Genomic DNA, 18,200 nt, shown 5'->3' with positions numbered 1-18,200 from the left:
ATAATTTACGTTAATGACATGTAAGAAACGTAAACGTATTAAACGTTAAGCGTTAATAGTATTAGGCTTAATTAAAATATTATTAATATTCGTAAAAATGTAAAAGTACATTAAATTTCATTAATATGTACATTTATAGTTATTTCAATTACGATTAATTAAATGTTATTTATATCTGTAAATGAAAAGTATATTAAATTTCATTATACTTAATTTTTCAGTTACTGTAAACTTAAATCTCATTAACATGTGCATTAATAGTCCTTTCAGTTACAGAGAAATTAAACTTCATTCACCAATGTACATTAAAAGTTAATGAAATTTAAGAACATTTCTAACAGTGTAGGAAAAATGTATAGCTTATAGCGATGGGCAATACTTCGAATAAAATATTTTTTATCATTTTCATGCAATAAACGTATTTTCTATTAAAAAATTCCGGTTTTATATTTACATACATGTTTTGCTTGTTGCAATGATGATGTAAATTACAAACCAAGCCTTACAGTGGCAAACCAAGCTTACACTGTTGTGACAAGTCACGCTTAATAGAATTTTGTCAAAGAAACCCAATTTCTAATGGAAATTGTCTAAAAGTATTTTGAATCAGTCTATAATATTTGCTATCTAGAAAAGGAACGTTATGATATCAAAATAACGTTAAAGAAGTAAAAAACAAAGTTTAAAAAATTTTTTAAACGTTTTTGATCAGATTGTAAGATTATATGTAGATTTAATTGTATTTCATTATTGTATTTAATTAAAACCACTGAGTACATATACAGTGAATTTTTTTTTTCCACTTATCTTGCATATCTTATTTTGGATGATATCTCCAAGAAAAAATTTCTGCATGATATACCTTGATTGCCTCCCTAAAATTGCAACTCTAGCTAGACATAAATGTAGCAGCAGCTTGAAACTTGTCCCTAGAAAATTCGTTTTACGTTAATGTTCTTGTGAATCAATTCTTCTGAAGACACCTGTGTACCTATTCGATATCAACGTCAACGTGCTTAAGCTACGCAGATGACACACGATACACATATATTAGAATTTATATGCATATAAATATATTTAAAAAATATATATATATATATATATAAATTCATTAATATTATTCATGGATAATCAAATTGGTAAAGATAACAATTTCGGCGAATTACGTTTGCAAATTTGCATCAAGTAATCGCGCTTATACCATATTTTTCATTTTAATATTTTTTCGTATATGATATAACTTTGATGACTTCTGTTAAATGTACACATACACATATGACAGATATTAAACAGTGACATATAGATATGTCACATGAAAATCAACTACTAAAAAATCACGCATTTTTATAAAAATGTAAATTATTTAAAATATTATGACATTTATTTGCTTCTCTCTCTCTCTCTCTCTCTCTCTCTCTCTAAATATGCAGAATATTTATTTGAAAAATAAGATATGATATTTACCTTTATATATTTATATAAGAAATATTTTTTTAATTCTTAAATGTTTAAAAAGAATCAGTTTTAAGAATTGTATAATCTAACGACACTATAATTATTAAAATAAATAAAGTAATTGTTAAATAATTAATATTATTATAAGTTATATATATAGCTGAGACCTTTCTTTTATGTAAAAAAGATGTTTTTCATTGAAAACATAAAGAGAAAAATACTTATGACTTTTACTAATTGCAAGTATTTATATATCTGAACGAAGAGAAAATTAAGTTTAAAGCTTTAGCTAATGTTCTTGATGAAATGCATAATGTGCTACTTTCTTAAGTGTATAAGGAAAGTTAACAAGAAAAGTCATTTCGATCTATGTCGCATTCACGCTGGAAAAGCTCCGATTTGATTGCTGAGCTTTTCACAAATGGTACACTGCCTCTGGTAGCAGGACTGCACAAGCAAATTTCATTTCGTTTTAGATAGTAGATCTTTGTTAAAATTTGCTTTTTCGTATTCGAGAGAAGAAATTGTGTACATACCTACGTACTTGTGTGGGAGATATTACGTAAAAATATCTTGCAATTGTTAGTAAATATTATTTTAACGGTCTACTTTATTCTACTTTATTTAATGAAAAAGAAGAATATTAAGTACACATTCATTTGTTTTACATACACATATAATAAATATTTTCCATAATAATATAAATTTTACATTTTCTTCATAAAATCGTAAAAAGTTTCTCCACAAAAAATAACTGCGTTTTAAATTAATTACTTTTACAAATCTGTTTATTTCTCAAAATAAAGGAAATGTAAAAAAAAAATGTAAAAAAATTGTCACTATACATATTTAAATATTCTATTCATACATTACGTGATGAAACAGTGAACTAAAAATTTAATGCCTACGGTAATATTATATCAATAAATTTAATGTGTATTTTAAATGTGCCACGATATAATTCAATGTACAAATATTTACAAAGAAAAAGTATATTAATCTATTGATTATGTATTGTATATTACACGATGTGACTGTAATATACGGTATATTACACACGACAAATATATTTTTTATTTAGATCTTATATTCAATTTTTGCGGACCGAAGATTTATTAGTAAAAAAATACTAGATTTTATTAAATAAAGAATTGTGTGAAGCGTATAATTTATCCTTTAAAATAATTTTCTCTTGTAAGTTAAGCTGTTTTACATCGACCGATTCAATTTATGCATACAACTGTTTGAGTAGATAAAATGAGATTTAAGAACGGCGCGAAAGTGTATCCATACTATCTCCATTAACGCAATTGCTCCGTGTGATTGCGACCGGAGCAAATTCATCTTGGAATGGATGAAATTGATTGAACCCACCACTGATTCAGCCGTAATCGGCAGAACAGCTATATCCTTCATCGATTTCCCATGAAGGATCTTCCGGCGTTAAACTAGGCATCCATGTTGGGCTTACAAATTTTTGCACATATGTTACGCTATAGCGAAATCCTGTATCGACATCGCCCTTCACACGACAGCTAATATTCGACGATCTTTTGTAGAGCGTCAAAGGCGGACCGTTTTCTCCTCGCGGCGGATAAATAAAAATCTTCTCCAGATTCGCTCCGTCGTGACTGTGCTTTTCAAGCCTCAAACAAGCATGATTCGCTAACCGTTCTCCCTCGGTAGATCTTACTCTTTGAGTGACTCTCTGGGTGCTGAACTCGGATTGATTTTGCTCGTCGCTATTATCGTGAACGTATTCCTGCGCATTAGTCCTGGTTAGTTTGCGACAGGTGGATTTCGATGATTTACGGAATATGTCTTGATTTACCGCCTTTACTCTCTCGCAGAAAGACTCGAGTTTCTTTACCGGATCCTTTTCGTCGTGAGAAGTAGATGACGAGCAGGAGCAGCAACAACAGTTGTAGACCGTATCAGATATCCTGTGCGATGAATCACTGTCGTTTCTTTTTGCATTTTCGTCATTCCCAATGCAGGTGCAAGAACCAGTTAAACACGCCGCTGGAGGATCGTGGAAAGGCTCCTTACATTCGCATGTGGATTCTGCTGCATCGTATCTTAATCCTGAAGAATCCCCCGACACAGGTTTTCTTGTCGCAAAAGAGAATTCCTTGTCCTTAGGATATCTCGTGGTAATCTTGTTTTGTAAAGTCGTCCGCGTTGCCATCGATTTTCCCTGGTTACGCTTTAAATCATTACTCAATTTCTTATACTCCCGAGCCACTTCGTTCGAGCCATGGCGTGCCTGATCGTCCGGAAATGATACGCATGGCTTTAAATAATTCACGTCGATCGCATCGTCGTAAGTATTCCTCGCATCGTCGAAGACGTCAAATGCATAATTATCATACTCCTCATTCTGCGAATCTTCTGCCATCGATAAATTGAACTCGGATTCTCCTTCATCGTTATATTGTGACTGTACTGATTGGGACAGTGTTCTGCGAAGTGTTGTGTAATTGGCTCGTTTGCTCATTGTACTCGGTCGATTTTCATATTGTGGTCGAATGAAATCGTTTACATTTTTTGAGCAACAGTATCTCAAGTAACCCATCGTCTCATCTTGCTCGGCGTTTTCGCAAGAGCAGTCGAGCCGTTGCTTATCTTCACGGGTGCGTACCACTTGGCACAGCTTCCCGGATTCCTTTAAGAGGCCGGGCCTGCGATAACACGACAGCTCTCGTTCCCCTAAAACGTTTGGATTTCGTCGCCGTTGATTCATGTTGTTCTTACGTTTCGTCTCTCGCTGGTAACTCTTATCGATCGATGCTCCTATAATGGAGCTGAACGCTTTCAGCGAAGGTCCCATTTCATTCACCCATTGCGAAGTTTGCCTTTGCAGTAACGAGCTCCTTTCGAGCAGTCTCGCTGATTCCGTCAACCTGTTGGATCGCGAACTCAAATCCCAAGCAGTCGGTTGTCTGGATCTCCTTACAGGATACTTCAAAGTATAATATCTGTCATAGTCTCCATCCTGCAATGGAGCCTGATAAGAGAAGCCCATATCTCGGCAGGAATAAATTTTATTAAGTGGTTGTTTATTTATAAAGCCGCTGATGTCACTTTCTTTATTTAATTTCTTCGTCCGTATTTCTTTTTCCTGTTTGCGATCACTATAACGAGAATTTTTTTCTGTCGTTTTCTCGTTAGATGTAATATTTGGATAACTTTTATAAGTTGAGTCGTCAAGTTTTTCCCTGCGCAATGATTTAAACGTATGAACTTTTGCAGATTTTCTTTCGGTAATTTTCGATTTATTATTTCTGGAATTGTGAATAGCGTCCTGAGACCGGTTTTTGATGACTTCGAGGTTGGCCATTTTTGTAACTGTTGGCCACCCTTTACGATTCTCTATAGAATACCAGCCCTGGAATGTAGGTAAAGTTGTTTGATGTTTGTATGAATTTTTTGATAAATTTGGATGTTGATAAGCAGATTTAGTGAAAGTATTTAGGTCTCTTCTTGAATTTTCTCGAACAGTAAAATCAGGATTGCTGCGAAAATGAAATTCTCGCGCCGAACAGCAACAATTGCAAGCACTCATGACATTATGGTCGGACGATCGTTTTGTCTTCCTTTTTAAAGTTATATTTTTATTTTTTCTCGTTACTCTAGATTTGACTTTTTTTAATGATTTAAATCGTGTACCTGAACACCTTACGCTGCAATTACTGGACTTTTTTGTACCGGCATAATCCTCGTCACCACTGCTCATCTCAAGACGACAATTTTGTTCAACGTCCTTAATGTAATTCAATATATCTTCATTTTTCAGCCTCTCAAGATGTTTGATCTTGATGCATTTTTCGTAATTTTCAAACCACTGAATGTCCTCCCGATCGTCATTACCATCAGGATAATCTATTTTCCCATTTTTTGACATTATGTCATATGGGACTCAGAATATAACCTCGGTATAGCGACATACGTTTATAAATCTCTCGGATGAGGCAGCGAGCAATGTATCATGTTCCTTCGCATCGCGATTTGGATGCACCTTGTTTATTGGCATGTCAGTGCTGATGTTGGTCGCACGCAAAACCCAGGAATGCGCGACAGAGTGTGAGCTAAGCTGTGAATATGGGTACAGAAGTACGATCAATGTTTTTCGAAATTTAATATAAATCCACATGATCCATATATATTTACAAGATTTCTCCTCTTGAGATGTTTTGTATGATACAAAAAAAATGTGCGTATATAATCCAAGAATCTGATCTAAATGTAAACGTAAGTATTAGCATAAATTTATATTTTTAAAGTTCACGCGAGAGAAACACGTGATATAGATAAAAAATATATACACTTTAAACAATTTAATATGAGATTTTTATTAATTTGACTTTCGCGATTGTGTGTATGTGTGTGTATATCCGATTTTATACAAGCATACAAAATACATATTAAAAAATAGCAAAATAATATTTCCTATTGGAAGTTCTATGTGCGTACAGAATTTCAAAATATACATTTTATTTTTTAAAACCTACAAACAATGACTTCTTTGTTATATTGACAATAAAAAATATCTTGTTTTAAAATGCACATGATTATTTCTGTAATGTTTTTCAAACAAAACAATAAAAATATATAGCGGAACAATATATATGTCCCTCTCTTTCTACTCGGATAATCACATGTTACATTTCTGTATTCAAATAATTCCAAAAATGAAATTACACTAATGTTAATTCTATAATGTAACTTTTTATTTTTTACCAAAAATTGTAAATTTTTTTTGTTAAGACAGAACGTTAGAGAAACGTTGGATGCATTTTTACCAGCTAAAGAAGTCAACATAGACAACCAGATTGCAGCGTGGCAATTTTTATTAGCATGTTTGTACATTAGTATGCACCGCTTGTTTTAATATCGCGTTCCCAGTTTCCTCTTTTACGCGGTTTTTCTGGCCAGCAGAAGTAATATGAAGTAATAAATAAGTAACATGTAAATGGAAATAAACATCAATCCTGTGGTCTGCAGTACTTCATATAACGTTAAAAGTGTGTGATGCCAAGTTACTAATTTCTATTAACGTTCCTATATTTTATCTTTTATGTAGCATTTATTAATCGCTTTTGTTTACATTTTAAAATATGTATATATTTTGTAGAAGTTTGATAAAGCGTTTTTGCACCATGTCACTAAAAATATTAATCCAATTTAACGGATGATTGATTTACTTTTATTTAACTAACGGACAATTTATTTACGTTGATACAGATATATTTGGATTTCCATATATACAGAGTGTCCCAGGAGGAAAGGTCAATATTTTAGGATATCGGTCATTAAGCAAAAATGTTTATTTACGTATGCACTATTTGGAATAGTTTCCGAGATAGTTGGAATGGTAAAATTTTTGTTTAATGTATCACTCGGAGAATGAATTATTAAAAGAAGTACATAGTGCCTCTTTTTTAACAGTAATTTTGCAACTGTGCATTTAATTTCGGAAACCGTTCGGAGTATAATACACGTTTGTATGAATATTTTTGCTTAAAATAACCGATATTTTCCAAAATATTGACCTTTCCTCATGGGATACTTTGTATAAAGAAAATTGCGAATTGAAAAATAAAGGAGAACCCAAATATTAGGGTAATTATAGATACAATGTAAAATTTTTTATTAAAATTTATTAATTTTTAGTGTCAAACGGTTGATATTATATGTTATAGAGCAGAAAGCATAGGTGATGATATCATCAAAATATGTAAGAATTATACTTTACTATGTTTTTGAATATGCTCATATACATTAACCAAATGTTTTAAATTAATAGATGAGAGTTCGAATAATTAACCGCAAAGTGAGTTTACATATTTCTAAATTTGTTGAATATATATTAAAATTATTAACATTATATCTTATAATTTGTGTTTTCTGTTAGTTTTTTAATTAAAATTACATAAATATCAAATATATTTTTAATTGCTGCATCGCTTTTGGGCATCTTTTAATTGGCTTAGTTTTTCCTAATTGGAAATATTCGACGCTAGGAATTTATAATTTGAGATATAAAATGAATAGTATTGCGTAAATTTGTTTTTTATATATTTCAAACACATAATACAGTTTTTATAACTGGCTAAAAAATTCAAGGAAAAATATGTAAAACACAATTTAAAGTCCATACCATATGAGAGCCAATTTAGTTAAGTTGATTGTTTAATTAAGCTCTGCTTTTTCAATTACAAGAGTAAATTTTTCCTGTCACCAATATTAATTACATTTAGAAAATTAAAAAAAAATAATATTTCATTATATAGCATTTTATTTCATGTTGGATTATAAAATTTTAAATAATATGATGGCTCATTGTAGCCAAAATTATTGATTTTTAGCACCAATTAGTTTATTTCACAGCAACGAAAGTGATACTTTATTATTGTGATTATTTCTATGAAGAACACGAAGATAATGAAGCCGAAAATTTAAGAAAATAATAATCTGATTGATATTTTTTTTATAAATGGCAAAATTGTTGGTAAATATTTTATACGTCATAAACATGCGATTAAGTCATTATAATAAAACTGTTGATGTTTCCGACAAAAGTATACTTGGCATCTGTTAGTATTATATTTTTACAGTTTTTAAAATTTCTAAAATTCTTTCTGACATTTTATTAGAAGAAGTTACAAGAAATGGACTAAATTTGTATCACATACAAGGACAAAGACATTTATTTAATTTTTCTTATGTTTACAAAAACGCCAGTTATCCATTCATAAAAATACGTCTTCGCTTTAGAATGCTCGCTCTTCTCTTTTGTTGAATATCCACTTCGGTATTGTAACAAGGTCTGCAATGATATAAGATTTAACTCAATTTTAAGTTGTATTGATTTTTTTACTATTGCAATGTTTTGTAATAGAGGAAATAATTGAGAGATGGAATAATTTAAAGAAGTTTGCATTTTTTAAACTGAAATTAAAAATAGTGTATTAAAATTTTGAAAAAATTATTTTAACTGTAATTCCGTTCTCATATCGATGATGGTTTCTTGTAATCGCTCAATAATCGAACGCCAGAGTGCCACAGGACTGTTGTCAACGATATCTTCTTTACGCTCATGTCCAAACCACGTAATAGTAAGAATTACTATCACTATTACAATTCCTTGTAACGCTAACAGCCACTGATTACGGAGCACATTCCTCCAATACTCACTCGCTTTGATCTATTCATTATATCGTATATTATAAAATACAAAAATATATATATCTATATTTATATATTATTTTTTCAACTCCTTTCATTGTATATGATTCTTATGTGAATTTATATACTACGTATGTAGTCCCCAGAAACGCGCGCCGAAATGATTTTTCGGTCTTGAAACGCTAACTCTATTAAACTACTGCAGTAATATCACGAGTTAAATTGACTGGCAATTTAACAAATTTTTGATGCTTATTCGCATCTTCGAAATGATCTAAATAATAATGTTGAATAACATATTAAAATCTGTAAATAATTAATTTTTATTGCGAAAAATATTACCTCGGCCGGGAGTCGAACCCGGATCTCTTGCATACCGTGCGAGCGTCCTAAGCCTTTAGACTACCGAGGCCTATTACTGCGGTAGTTTAATAGAGTTAGCGTAGCATATAAATTCACGTAAGAATCATACAAGCATTAAGATCCAACTAGACCGTTTAAGGCTTTAATTTCTATAGTTTGGGATAAAAAATTATGTTTTACTTTATTTGAATTTATTCGTAATTTAATCTTGAAGACTTGTAGATTCGTAATTGAACTAAACTAAGCAACTTACAAAATCATATTTTTAGTTAATTCTAGTTAAAGTAAATTCTATTTAAGATATTGGTTCTCTTTAATACCAAAAATAACTTTTATCAAGTTGATGATAAAAATTAATTCTTTAAAGGATATCTATTGAAATTAGGATGTTCTGTATATAATCTTTCATTTTTAAGTTAATTGACTGTTAAGAAAACTTCTTGTAACACATATATAAGACCTTTTCTCTGTTACATAGATCTATCTCAGATAATAAGTGATTATCAAAATACACATTAAAAAAGGTTTGTTTATTTTTCATTATAGTAAGCGCTCTCGATAAATGGGCTACATAAATGTTTTTTATCTTTAGAATTTTTGGAAGCGTTCAGAGGATTTAGAGCGTCATTGAACCCGAAAGTTTAAAAGCCTCTTATTAGTTATTGTACGTAGGAGTGTGTTGTGTGAAATTTTGTAGAAATCGCAGCACGACGACAATGTGTCCTAGGAATTCTGTTTATTGAGTTTCTCGGCAGCCTTTCAGTTGCTCGGCTGTCGTTACAACTTTTAAGCCCGTCAACACACTTCCATGTGACGGTAAACCATTACCCGCAAACTGTATAAAATTCGTTTTTTGCACCAGTAAGTTCTTCTTTTTTTTCCATTCATCATAGAAATAAAATATTCTGATATGCAGTAACGGATTTGCGTCACATATGTGTATCGGATGTCTTTCGGGTAATGAAAAATAGTACAGTAGAATAAAAATGAATGAAAAGTATATTATTTCAATATTATTAATTTATTTTATATGTTAATGCAATAGAGTTGAATAATTTGTCGGTGATATTGAAACGTTTTAACACAAAAAATATGGAACATAATATAAAATATTAAAAACAAATTTAAAAAATACAATAAAACATATGGACAATAAGAGCATATATACAGTGCGGATATTGATGCGTAAATTTCTATATAATTAACAAATAATGTCTACATAGGATATAAGTATATAATAATTATCTGTACCATATATTATTCGTACGTTTCAGTTTTCTTCAAACCATCATCAGCGAATCCATAAATACTATCGGGAGTCAGACAACTAAACATTAGTTGTCTGTGACTCCCGTTGAGATAATATGTTATAATTTTATATCGTATAATGTAAAAACCAAGTCTTATATTTCTTGTTATCATTCCTTTGTACAACTTGATTTCCTACATTTGGAATAACGAATTGTAATCTGTGGAGAATGAGGTTAGTCACTTGGCTTTTTAACGAAGAGACTTACAGCTATTCCCAACTAGAAAGTAGGGAAATGCTCATCCTCAGTCTTACATAGATTTGAATTTGAACACTGTCATAAAAGTATTGTCAAGACATCTAGGATAGTATTTATGGATTCATTGATGATGGTTTCAACAAAACGTACAAATCATGTGGTACAGATAATTATTGTACATTTATATCCTATGTAGACATTATTTGTTAATTATATAGAAATTTGTGCACCGATATCCACACTGTTATTGTCCATATATTTTATTGTATTTTTTTTTAATTTGAGAGCCCGATTAACATTTATAATTTAGTATTTTCAAAAACAAATAATTTCAATATTTTTTCTTTTGTTATAAACTCCTTATAACAGAATATTTATCTTTATAAGAAAATAAACACGTTTTACTGAAAGTTCATCGATAAATATAAATTTTAATAATAAAAGTAACATTGATAATTTTTTAATATTAATACTTCTTTACAATGTTAAACCACGCGCGAGAGTAGGATATTAATTAAAAATTGACTGCAAACGATTATTTCGAACAGATATTGAATCTGGATAATCTTATACTTTTCGCAAAAGCTTTCACAATTATTAATACTATTAATATACATATATTAAAACCTAATGTTAATAAAGAGCTTCGGAGGTACGATAAAGCAATAAATAAAAAAAAATTATGAACAAATTGCAGCGAACGGAGTAACCTTCAATTTATTCTTGTGAGAGTCTCCATTTCTTTGTACTTCCAGGTTATTTATACTTTTATTACCAAAATCGCCACCTTTGGGATTTACTCGTAACCTTAAAGCTTTTGAAGTATAACTATCCGATTTGTCAAATTTTGCTATACTGAAAAGGATAATTAATTTCTAAAGTTTATTTAAATAACGAATATAAAAATGCTGTTATATAAATAGTGGTTTTACGTAATAATATGTGAATTCGAGTAATTTTTGAATGTTTTTCTTTTTGCCCTGTGAAATATATCAAACGGCGAATGAGTTACGAATTTTACCATACTGTTATAAACAAAAAATTTGGCGAAGACGAGAAATAAACTAAAATTACTAAATATTTAATCTATACGCTATCGATTTATTTTTACTATCGATACTATGAGAAAATTTCATGAAGTTAAATTAACAATGCCTGTTGAATATAATATATTCATATAATTGATTTCCTTATTTTAACATTTCTAAGTTTATATAAATTTATTACAAAAAGAGAATTATCATTTAATTCAATTTTGTAAAAGAATATAATTATACAAATAAATACGATTGTTAAATTTATAATTGTTCTTACATGCGAAGATTGAAGCCTCAAATAACAATCAATTTAGCTTATGATATGATTACCATCTATTCTGATTGAACCGGACAGCTATCATGTAACCTCTATGGTTTCCGACTGGTGAGTTTCTGATGGCACTATTGCATATGCCTTGTCACAGATCTCGTTTGAAATCAGCCTATCATCGTCACGAAACGGAACGAATGATAATAGCCTTGTTTAATCACAGTGCGGAAGCTTTCCGATCGGAAAGCGGTAATCTCGGAAACGACATTTTCCTCATCTTCAAAGTATCGAGAAACTTAAACCTTTCTCAGATAAATAGTGTATGATATTTCTAACTTATTTTTTCGCGTTTTTCCTCTCCTTGCATTCATGTTAAAATTTCTTTGCTCTCTCGACGCCACTTTAATCGAGCTCTTTCAGAACAATTTATTGCTTTTTGTATGTAATACAAGGTTTTTATGTTCAATAGAAATGAACTTATTATTTTTTTGGTAAAATATGTTTGTATTCTTTTTGTTATAAATTTGTAAAACTTATCACAAGTTGTACAAAATTGTTCTTGATTATCAATTTGCAACATTAATTACTATACTAATTCTAGTTAATTTTAAATAATTTAAAATTATTTATTTTTTAAATATCAATGTTGAAAAAGATATGAATTATTCTCAATTGAAAATCTTCAAATGTATGTACGTCGTGTAGTACTAGCGCGTTTCACATGTTAGATTCATTTCCTCAGGGATTAGTAGCCATTTTATCATATCTGACAATTAACCACTGTCATTTATAATCTTCTACCAGAGTATTAAAGTTTAACACTGGTATTAGCCATAGTTATTAATGTATCGCTATATTATTGTTGGTTATGTAATAGCGGTTTGCAATGTAACGCACATTATCTCGATCTAATATATATAAAGCCTTTTATCAAATTAGGCTACATTCCGTTATTCGTTTAGAGCACTGAAATTCTATAGTTCACGTTTTACAATTATATAAATTTTTAATACAGCAATAAATATATGTGAATATATGTATATACAATATGTATATTATATAGAATACAGCCTTAATGTTAACGGTAATATTAAGATTACAATATAATTACAATATTATGTACAATAATATTTTTACTAATTTGTTGTACATAATTTTCTATATTATATGTATGTCATATTTTGACTAAAGTAATGACATCCATTAATAACATTCAAATTTTTTAATTCATCAATCAATTACATTATGCGCAAATACAACTTTGTTTCATAAAAGCTGCATTTACGCATAATGTTATTGATAAATCGATGAATTAAAAGAGTTGCCTGTAATAATATGAAATCATAAAAAATAGCAATTAACAATCTCTTTGAATTGTTTTCTATATTAAAAAACACTTTAATAATACTTATTTACTTGTGATAAATTTTACAAAACATGATGTGTAAATAAAAGGTATTAATCGTATTTGCTCTTAAAAGGTGTTCTCGATAATTCGTAATTAATACACAATTCAGCTTTTATTTTAATTGCTATTTGTTAAATTACTAATAAGAATTATTAAATTCATTTATTGTCAAATCACTTTAAATACATATAAAGCGCAAAGATGATTTTAATTACTAACTGTTTTTTATTATTGATTTTTTATTACTAACGATTTTTATTACTAACTGTTAATTGGCTGAACTTTATCAATTTTAATATTTATTATAATGTTATCACAAATAAAAATACATTTTTTAAAATTATATCATTAAATTAATAACAATAATTTATATACTTTATGAATGTTTTGTTATCATCATTAGAATAAATGTAGATATATAACATTTAAAGATATTTTGTTAAATATACTAAAAATATCAATTTCTGACATATACACTCCTGTTTATTTAATATTTTTGTCTCGTACGCAAAAAGGTTATTTTTATTTTAATAATTTCATGTCATTAATCGATCTAACATTTATTTGAAAAATAAAATTAAACTGCGCCAACGTTTCGACATAACGCGCACAATATGCGTAATGAGCTTCGGAATGAGTATAACGTTGGAGGAAAAGGTCATCCTTAACTCTCTGGCGACGTGGGCAGAAATCCCACAGGAAGGGGCATAAGATTGATTGCAGGTGTGAGAAAGGTGCGAGAAACGAGTCGGAACGAGGTGGTTTAGCTGTTTTTGTACTAACCGAGCACTGCACTGACGCATACTCATCCAACACACAAGTTGATACTTACTCGATGTCGCATAGTGTGATTACTTACGTTCCATTTTTATGGCGAGATATGGAGGTAAAGTCACGATTTGTCCTGCACCTTTAGAACAAGAAAAAAGTGTTTTAGTTTTTCAAATTACAATAATTTTTTCACTAATAGCTTTATATATATATATTTATAAATTTGTAACTATGATTACAAAAATTTCTAATAAAAAATATTCTCTCTCCTTTCTATTAATCTAATTATATCTTTATTGTTTTTTTATTAACAAATATTATTTAATTAATTTTTTTACTATTTGATTTAAATATGGTAATAAATTATAATTTTTTATCAACTCTCTTATAAAAAAAAAATAACATTAAATTTATCCAAGTGACTGAAGGGAATGCTGATTATCTCTTTAATCGTATCATAATCATACAACATGCAACAGTCACGACTAAATGACTTAAATTTTATAAACTTTATCAATTTATTAATCGTTCGTATACATTCTGCGGGCCAACTGTTTACACTACAGTAATGTTTGCATGAAGCATTTCATTCGTATTCATGAATGGAAATCGGATTATCCTTCCCCCCTCCCCTCTCCTTCGAATATCGTGCGATAGGTCTTCGGATATTCCATATAACGGATAATTTAGTGACTAATAGAGTAATAGCACAAATGCTATAAATATAAAAAGTTGCAGCAATTATGTAACTCTTGTTATTACAGTAATAGAATAATCTTTCACATTTCAAAGTACTCTATCAATAATAAATACAACTTAATATGAGTAACAATTAAACGTATAAAATTAAATTAATATGTAAAAATTAGAAAGTAGGAATAAACGTAAATAAATTATAAACTTTTATATAATAGAAAGTAAAATTATTTATCCTTATTTGGGAAATCGTTGCAGCTCTTGATACAGATCCTTGAGTTGTCGGAGGCTAATTCTTTAGGGTCTTAAAACCAACTCAAAATATTTTAAGAAGCACTCAACGTAGGAAGTGTACGATTTCAGTTCAAGTGTCAAGATACAAGATCCAGTAAAAAATTGATTTTTCGATGAATATCTCGACATATGTCGTCTCCAGCAAGAATGTAACATATCCTCTTGAAATATGTCATAAGTCGACCGTATTGCAGACTCTTCTCTTCGAGAGAATATTACATATTTGTATGGGAGAGTCATCTATATGTACAGGAACTACTGTATCCAACTCAGGAAATGATCGAGATGTAAATATTTGGTCAATCGGATGTCTCGAGCACAATTTGCATTTTGTAGAAAAAAAACAAAAGATATAGATAAATAAATAAAATTAAACGAGAAAAAATAAAATAATAAATATTATCAGCATATTTGCCAATACAAAAGTAAACAAAATCATAATAGTTAACACATTATTTCGAATACATAATAGTTAACACATTATTTCGAATACATAATAGTTAACACATTATTTCGAATATATAATATAAATTAAACAATTTGATTATACTTAATGATGTTTCATGTTAAATACTCGATAATGATACAATGCAAGAATCATGTCATATAACAAAAGTTATGGAAATTGGATCAATTATATTATAATAACATTCCAAATTGAGATAATTAATAAATATAACTAATAAAATAGATAAAATAACTAATAAATAAATGTCTCTTTGGATTGTCTCTATGAAGAGTAATTATGTCAGAGTGAAAATTACCATTTGATAAATTACTTTATTTTTACATAATATTTATATAATATTTAATTTGTTCTAAAAACGGTAAATCAGTTAATATAGTTTATTTAAAAATATAAAAAAATCATTTTTAATTAAATTTCTTGGATCTTCTTTATTACGCTAGAGATTTCAATTCTAAAAGCAATCATATGATTGTGGAATTTCTGTTATATCCAGAATAGTACAACATTGTGTTTGACTATCAGAGTTACTTCATATATATGAAACTATTCAACAAGTTTCTTACCATTATCGAATCACGTGTTCCAGTAATGGATGAATTGTTCACAGAAGCTTTGTTCTCATGAGAATATATACCGAGTGTCAACACACTATCTTTTCTCTTTCTACATCTTTCGAAAGACAATGAACGAGAAAATAGTATAAATCGCGTATTACTATATTAATTACTTACTATTTATTACTATTAATTGTGTCATACTATTTTGTCATATTTACGTATATATTACGTATATATTCTTATGTACACATTATATAACATACACGCATAATTGCATTACGATTTTTATTTTTATTTATAAAAAATACTTTAAATAATTAATTACTTAAGTTTAAATAATTCATTACTTTAAATACTTTAATTATTTTTCATTTTGTACAATACTTCCAGGCAGAAGATTTGCAGATATTTAAATTATAAGTGTATATAGTAGACTTTGAAAGAAAGTCCAAAAAAATTTTTTCTAGAAAAATCTTTGATCGCAAAATAATAATATGAAATAACAAAAAATTGACGCGCAGATTATTATCTATACCTTTTTTTGTTATAATTTTAAAATAAATGGAAGGTATCCGTTTTTGATTAAAAACTATATTCTAATTTCTGCGAATTATGTTCTAAAAGCATTACCGCACGCGAATATTTATTATTATTATTGTTATTATTATAAACTTATTCCGTAATTATAACATTAACAAATCAGTCACAATTCATGAAATTAATGTGTTTTCAATTCATCCAATTTATAGCAATACTATTGATTAAAAAAGATCCCTCTGTGTTATTATATCCTCGTATAACACATTTTTTAATTGTTATTGCGATGAAGAGCACATATCCGTAAGGGAAAAATTTTATTATATTTATTAAGAAACTTTTCGTCTGGTTATCTGTCTGGTTAAATTTTCAAAATTTAATTTTCGTTTCAATGATAATCCTAGGTACGCATGATTTTGCTTTCATTCATATTCGTGACGCACCTCAGAAGATTCTGCTTCCTGTACTTTATGTTGGCTCGATAGTTCGCGTCCTCCAAAACTCCTAATATTTGAATAATAAAGTTAGCAAAGTCAATCAAACTGCTTCCGACAGTATTGGGAACTACATATCCCTAGTGATTAAGTAATATAGAAATTGCCAGCAATGCATGCCCACGTACATTGAATGTCTTTTCAAGAAACACTTAATTTTCTTTATAATGTTTTTTTAATAACGTTTAACGTTTAATTAAATTACAAATTGCAATGAAACCTCACGATATATTGTTCTTTTTAAAGATGTAATTTTACTGTGCTTTGTATATCGATCCTCCGATCCTTATTCGATATTCGATCAAAGTTATAAGATTTTTTTGCTTATAATCGAGACTCGTCATTAGTTTCTACAATCAGCTTTTAATTTATTTTACTGAGTACAGCGTTTACGATAATTGCCTGATTTAAATAAAAATTGAAATCTTTGCAAGAAAAATTGCGGAGAATGTTTAATAACGAATATTTTATAACATTATAGAAACAGATATTGTCAATTAGATAATTTATTAATATTTTTCTAAATTCGAGTTCTCTTTTGATCTAATTAAAAAGAAATGAATTTGTGATGATGTGGATATTACCAGTGGTGTAATTCTAAAAATAAAAGTACCCTGGCGGTGCTTTGAACAAAGGTTTATCAGATTTTTAAAACACCAATCTGCAATGTGTGGAACGAACAAGTAGAAAAAAAGGGAAATGTAATCTTTTCAGTCATATAGGACTCGCGCCGTGTGGCGTCACCGCGCAATGGCTTTTTATTTTTTTATTTGAAAACTGCAGCGAATGTCTTAAAATGTTATAAGACTTTTTTTGTTCCCCTTATGCCCGTTTCTTCCAATGTGGATTAACTTTAATCTCGGTTCAACTTACTCTTCACATTTTTCTTATTTTCAAAACTAGAAAAAGATGAAGAATTAGTTGAATCGAGATTAAAGTTAAACTGCATTGGTAGAAACAGGCATTAATCCCTTCTATGTCCTCAAAGCGGCGCGTACATTATTTCCGAGACGCCTTGTATATTGGATTCTTTAGTTAACTGCATTATGTAGTTATCATGTCGTAATTCAGATTTCAGTAAATACTTCTCTTTCTTCTTACCGTCTTATTACACAAACATAAAAAATTAGTTTTAAATAATTATAGAAAGAA

General features: G+C 29.1%; 3 protein-coding genes across 5 annotated transcripts in view; 1 reads left to right on the top strand and 2 right to left on the bottom strand.

Moving 5' to 3' along the window:
- Positions 1-18,200, top strand: part of Tk (tachykinin) — a 71,369-nt gene that overhangs the window by 43,307 nt on the left and 9,862 nt on the right. The window lies entirely within an intron of this gene.
- Positions 2,566-5,197, bottom strand: LOC108763561 (uncharacterized). 2 transcript variants are annotated; one of them, XM_018511307.1, is made up of 2 exons: positions 5,125-5,197; positions 2,566-5,047 (listed from the first exon to the last, which is right to left on the bottom strand). In XM_018511307.1, the coding sequence occupies exon 2, from the start codon at positions 5,018-5,020 to the stop codon at positions 2,837-2,839; it is 2,184 nt and encodes a 727-aa protein (XP_018366809.1). In that variant the 5' UTR covers positions 5,021-5,047; positions 5,125-5,197; the 3' UTR covers positions 2,566-2,836. The 2 variants fall into 2 exon arrangements, with proteins under 2 accessions (XP_018366809.1, XP_018366808.1); XM_018511306.1 differs by having other exon boundaries at positions 2,566-5,051; positions 5,125-5,196.
- Positions 8,185-11,976, bottom strand: LOC108763563 (uncharacterized). 2 transcript variants are annotated; one of them, XM_018511311.1, is made up of 4 exons: positions 11,882-11,976; positions 11,225-11,369; positions 8,454-8,662; positions 8,185-8,284 (listed from the first exon to the last, which is right to left on the bottom strand). In XM_018511311.1, exons 1-4 carry the CDS (start codon positions 11,911-11,913, stop codon positions 8,200-8,202), a joined length of 471 nt encoding a protein of 156 aa, XP_018366813.1. In that variant the 5' UTR covers positions 11,914-11,976; the 3' UTR covers positions 8,185-8,199. The 2 variants fall into 2 exon arrangements, with proteins under 2 accessions (XP_018366813.1, XP_018366812.1); XM_018511310.1 differs by lacking the exon at positions 11,882-11,976 and adding an exon at positions 11,447-11,565.

This window comes from Trachymyrmex cornetzi, unplaced genomic scaffold (genome assembly GCF_001594075.2).
Source record: "Trachymyrmex cornetzi isolate Tcor2-1 unplaced genomic scaffold, Tcor1.1 scaffold368, whole genome shotgun sequence".
NCBI classification, from domain to species: domain Eukaryota; kingdom Metazoa; phylum Arthropoda; class Insecta; order Hymenoptera; family Formicidae; genus Trachymyrmex; species Trachymyrmex cornetzi.
This window is presented reverse-complemented; position numbering and strand designations above follow the sequence as displayed.

Excerpts from the sequence above, each read along its gene's own strand:
- LOC108763561 (XM_018511307.1), bottom strand. The coding sequence starts at position 5,020 with ATGAGTGCTTGCAATTGTTGCTGTTCGGCGCGAGAATTTCATTTTCGC.
- LOC108763563 (XM_018511310.1), bottom strand. The coding sequence starts at position 11,538 with ATGGTAAAATTCGTAACTCATTCGCCGTTTGATATATTTCACAGGGCA. Across the intron at positions 11,370-11,446 it reads TCGAATTCACATATTATTAC|TATAGCAAAATTTGACAAAT; the intron begins GTAAAACCACTA and ends TATCCTTTTCAG. Across the intron at positions 8,663-11,224 it reads CTCACAAGAATAAATTGAAG|ATCAAAGCGAGTGAGTATTG; the intron begins GTTACTCCGTTC and ends TATAATGAATAG.